General features: G+C 33.0%; 1 protein-coding gene across 1 annotated transcript in view; it reads right to left on the bottom strand.

Annotated features, from left to right (window-relative positions):
* Positions 1 to 4,530, bottom strand: part of LOC107601158 (probable E3 ubiquitin-protein ligase HECTD4) — a gene marked incomplete at its 3' end in the record, with an annotated part of 8,946 nt that extends 4,416 nt beyond the window's left edge. The window contains exons 1-4 of the mRNA XM_016293215.1: positions 4,525 to 4,530; positions 4,221 to 4,325; positions 2,692 to 2,855; positions 848 to 1,075 (exon numbers count right to left, since the gene is read on the bottom strand). Coding sequence (XP_016148701.1) covers positions 848 to 1,075; positions 2,692 to 2,855; positions 4,221 to 4,325; positions 4,525 to 4,530 — 503 coding nt within the window. The remainder of the gene's footprint in view (positions 1 to 847; positions 1,076 to 2,691; positions 2,856 to 4,220; positions 4,326 to 4,524) is intronic.
* Positions 4,531 to 4,819: the final 289 nt, after the last annotated feature.

Raw genomic sequence — 4,819 nt, 5'->3', positions numbered from 1 at the left:
CAGTATATATATATATATATTAGTGCTGTCAAATGATTAATCACGATTATAAATAAAAACTAGTATGCTTTTGTATGCTGTGTATATTTATTATTATTATATTTACAGTATATATTTTGAAAATATGTACATGTATTTACATGCATATATTTATATTAATATAACGTATGTTATATAAATATATTTAATATATAAACAATTTTTTTCTTAAATATATACATGCATGTGTTTGCATTTATATATACATAACAAATATACAGTACACACACACATATATTACACAAACAAAAACTTATTTTGTGTGATTAATCGTGATGAATCGTTTGACAGCACTTACACATATTTGTAAATATATTCAAAAATTGTTAGTTCATGTTAGCTAAACGATTAACTAATCTTAACAAATAGGACCTTGTTGTAAAACATTGCTGATGTATTAAAAATGGTTGATTATATGTTTCAATTTGTAGTATAACAATACAATTATATATATTACACATTATATAATTTAATATATAATATTGTTTAATATTATTTATTTAACGTTTCTTTGTCCATCTTGAAATTCAACTTTATTGAATATTAAATTTGGCATTTGATCATATGGAAGCAACCAATGAAATATGTACTTATCTATTGTTTAGGGTTAAACCATTTTTTAAAAATACGTCAATATATTATTAGGCAAGTTGTAAAGTGTTTAATTTATATTTTTACTTTTGAATGAATAAACGGATAACTGATTCCTTCCTTTTGGAAGTGGGGTTTCTAGTCCTCTACACATTAAATGTTCTGCTATCATTAAGTTACATTCCCCTCATATGAAGTCTCCATATCATGTGCTCACTTGATGCTGGGGCGAAACTGAGGCCGGCCTCTCCCAGACAGCTCCCTCAGGCGGCCCATAATGCCCGGGGGTAAGTGGATGCGGGGGAGCTCACAGCAAGCCCCCGGCATGAGGACGTCTGAAGGATAGGTGAACTCTCGCTCCTCATCAATGGTGAGAGGTAGAGGAGACGGAGACGGCGTGAGGGCAGGAGAGATTGCACCATTAGCCTCCACCTGCCACTGACACCTTACACAGAACAGCAACAAAGACATATTAAACACATTCAACAATTGTGACCCTGCAGCATAAAAGCAGTGTTAAGTCGCTGGGGTATATTTGTAGCAATAGCCAACAATACACTGTATGGGTCACAATTATTCATTTTTCTTTTATGCCAAAAATCATTAGGATATTAAGTAAAGATCATGTTCCATGAAGGTATTTTGTAAATGTCCTACTGTAAATATATCAAAACTTAATTTTTGATTAGTAATATGCATTGCTAAGAACTTCATTTGGACAACTTTAAAGATGATTTTCTCAATATTTAGATTTTTTTGCACCCTCAGATTCCAGATTTTCAAATGGTTGTATCTCAGCCAAATATTGTCCTGTCCTAACAAACCACACATCAATGGAACGCTTATTTATTCAGCTTTCAGATGATGTATACATCTCAATTTCAAAAACGTGACCCTTATGACTGGTTTTGTGCTCCAGGGTCACATATATGCATTAAATTGATCAAATATGACAGTAAAGACATTTATAATGCTATTCTTTTTCTGAAGAAAAACAAAGATAAATAATGAGGAAAGCCTAAATATTAAATCTCATGGATGTATATTCCACTATATTGTAGTAGGGGGTCAAAATGACAATTTCACTTGAGATTTGGAGCCAAATTACTGGGGGTCAAAATGACTTTTGTTATTTTTACACAGAAATGTTTTGTGAAAAATTTCACGAAAATTTCAAAAAATATTAAAAGATCCAAACTTTTGATCAGTAGTGTAAATGACAGACATTAAAGGTTTAATACATCAATATACATTAAAGACTATTATTTGATCAACAACAATCAAATATTTTATTATTAAGGGTTAAAAATATGTTTATTTGTCTGTTTTTGGAAATTGTGTTTAAAATGCTGGCTCAAAAATCTGCCTGTGATTTGTTGTTTCAGTTTGTTGCAATGTGTACACGTTTGTCTATTAATGATTTTGTATCTACCTTTCTCCACGGGGGGAAAAAAAAGTGCCGCATTTACACTGCAGGTATTGATGGCCACTTCCGATGTTTTTTGACGACTCCTACATCATCTTTTAAAATTACCTGTCTCTGATATCTTCATTTACACTACACTTTGGCGAAACGGACGAAAAATAACATTATGATATCAAGAAATCAATTTCAATAGCACATTAAGTTTAATTTATTGACATGGAATTCACAGTAACATTTTTAATGCAACAGTTTCATCCTTGCATCAAAATCTTTTATATCCGATCTGTCTGCTTACATGGCAGGCGCAAATGCACGTATCTGACTCATATCAGATTTATTTCCACGTATGAATGAGGCCTGAAACCGATCTGAGAATATCAGAATCCATGTGCTTTTTTTCCAGCTTGCAAGTCCGTGGGTCATATCCGATCTGTGCCACATCATGGGAGGAAAAAACAATCGGAATTGGGTCACTTGAACCATGCAGCGTAAATGTGGCCTAAATGACTAGAAACCCTGTAAACGCAGCAAACATCTGAAGCTTGCATTCAGACGGGTTTTAAGCACTTGTATTCACAAGCACTGAAGAGCAGCTGATGTTACAGTGTTTGTGCACGGCGGGTGAAGCAGCACACCTCTGCAGTAGTTTGGAGCAGAGCAGGTCGTGGCAGGCCTCCTCCTCTCGTGTGATATCGGGGCCGTTATAGAGGATGCGTAACATGGCGCAGGCCAGCACAGATAAACCCAGAGCTAGATCAGCCAGGAAGGGCAGCCCGCCGGACACATCCTCAGACGACTCCTAAACAAGCAACAGAATCAGTGCAAACAAGCAAGGTGAAGCATTTGCCCATTTGTAGTTTATTTTCATTTTAATTAGGCCTGCCGATTTAATGATTTAATTTGGTGCAATTATAATGTGCAAAAATGATTAATGCATTTAATGCACCTGCCCAGATCTGTTCATCCTCTTACAATGATGCAGCTGCTGATGAACATGATGCAGGACGACTGACTGTGTGATGAAGCCTATTAGAATGCAGCTATACGCATCTACAATTCAAGATTAAAAAATGGCTGTGTATGGGATTTATATAATCAGTTTAGCAATATCACATGAAAGCAGCACAAAAGTGCTGTTTTTTCTCCAAACAGCTACCTGATTGCAAATGTGATATTAATTTTACTCAACAGTTCAATAAACAATAATGCAACACATTGTGATACATTTTAGACACAATATTATCCGTTTTGCTCAATTTTACCAACAAAAAAAAGCTAAAAAAAGCCACAGTGGAAATGTTGTGCATCTTTGTGCAACACACAGCACTTTCTCCTTACTGAATGAATCAGCGGACTCGAGGGAGTGAATGATTCAGTGACTCATTCATAAAGACAGTCATTGGTTTGATTCTGAATTCATCTGCCATTTGAACAAATCAGTTGAATGAATGACTCATTTTTTTTAACTCATGAATACCCATTTATTATCATTATTTATGCAATGTTGAATCAAAAACATTTCTTTCTAAAGCTACTTATTTATTCAATGCTTTGATGCTTTAAAGCACAATAATGGCTTAAAAAGGTATTTGAAGGGTAATTTATCCAAAATTGATGTGCGATTAATTTGCCATTTAATTAATTAATTGGCACATGGTGTAATTAATTAGATTTAAAAAATTTAGTTACTCAGTAGTTCTGATTTATTTTTTTACTTTCACTTTAATATTCAGTTGACTGCTTTTGCAGAGCCCCAAATTCCATAGTGTGTTTTTGATGTTCACAAAACTACAAAATTAAATATATTATAGTGGTGAAATATAGTGGTCAGTGTTAGTTCATGTTAGCTAAAGCATTAACTAATCTTAACAAATGGGACCTTATTGTAAAATGTTGCAGATTCTTTTAAAATGGATAAATACATGTTTAAATATATAGTGTAGCAATACAAATATGCATATTTTTACATTATTTTTTTATTTTCCACTTATCCATATACCAATTCAGCTTAAAAATCCAATTTTGCAGTTGACCATATGTTAGGAACCATAGTATTTTTACATTTTTAAACAAAATAAATAATTGTAAAAGTATTTACATTTTTCACAGTAAATTTTATGATTGGGATGTATTTAAAAGCTAGTGTAAAGCCTTGAGTGGGTACCTGCGCTCGAACAGTGCATGAGAAACCCCACATGGCTTTATCTGGGGTGTTGTGCTCGCGTCCGCTTCTCATCTCAAAAGAGAACGTCACAGTATCTCCTTCCACCTGAAAACACATCAGATTAGAAGCAGTGATATCTGTAGATTGTATAAATTATTCAGAATGTGCTTTATTTGCCAAGCGTGCACAAACACACAAGGAATTTGGTATAATTTCAAGAAGCACTAGGTACTTACATTTAATTCAATTGAATTATTTTTCTCTATTCTCTGGTGTATACAAGTAGAATTAAATAAAAACTTACGGTCATATAAATCTAGAAAAATTAAATAAGTAGAGGTCAACCGATAGTGGATTTTACCGATACCGATAGCTAGGTTGGTCCACACTGGCCGATACCGATAAATCAACCGATAGTTTTAAAAATACATTCTGAACTAAAACTAAAATAGTGCTTTACTATTTAAAAAAAAAGAACCATAATTTTTAAATGAATCAAATATTAATATGAATTATTAAATTGATCATTAACGTTCATTATTAACTAATGTTAACAAAATAAACAATTTTAAAAATGTAATAGTAGCCTAAATGTTGAA

This window comes from Sinocyclocheilus grahami, unplaced genomic scaffold, assembly GCF_001515645.1.
Source record: "Sinocyclocheilus grahami isolate Dianchi unplaced genomic scaffold, SAMN03320097.WGS_v1.1 scaffold300.1, whole genome shotgun sequence".
NCBI classification, from domain to species: Eukaryota; Metazoa; Chordata; class Actinopteri; order Cypriniformes; family Cyprinidae; genus Sinocyclocheilus; species Sinocyclocheilus grahami.
The sequence above is the reverse complement of the archived record's forward strand: the minus strand, read 5'-3'. Positions and strand labels throughout refer to the sequence as shown.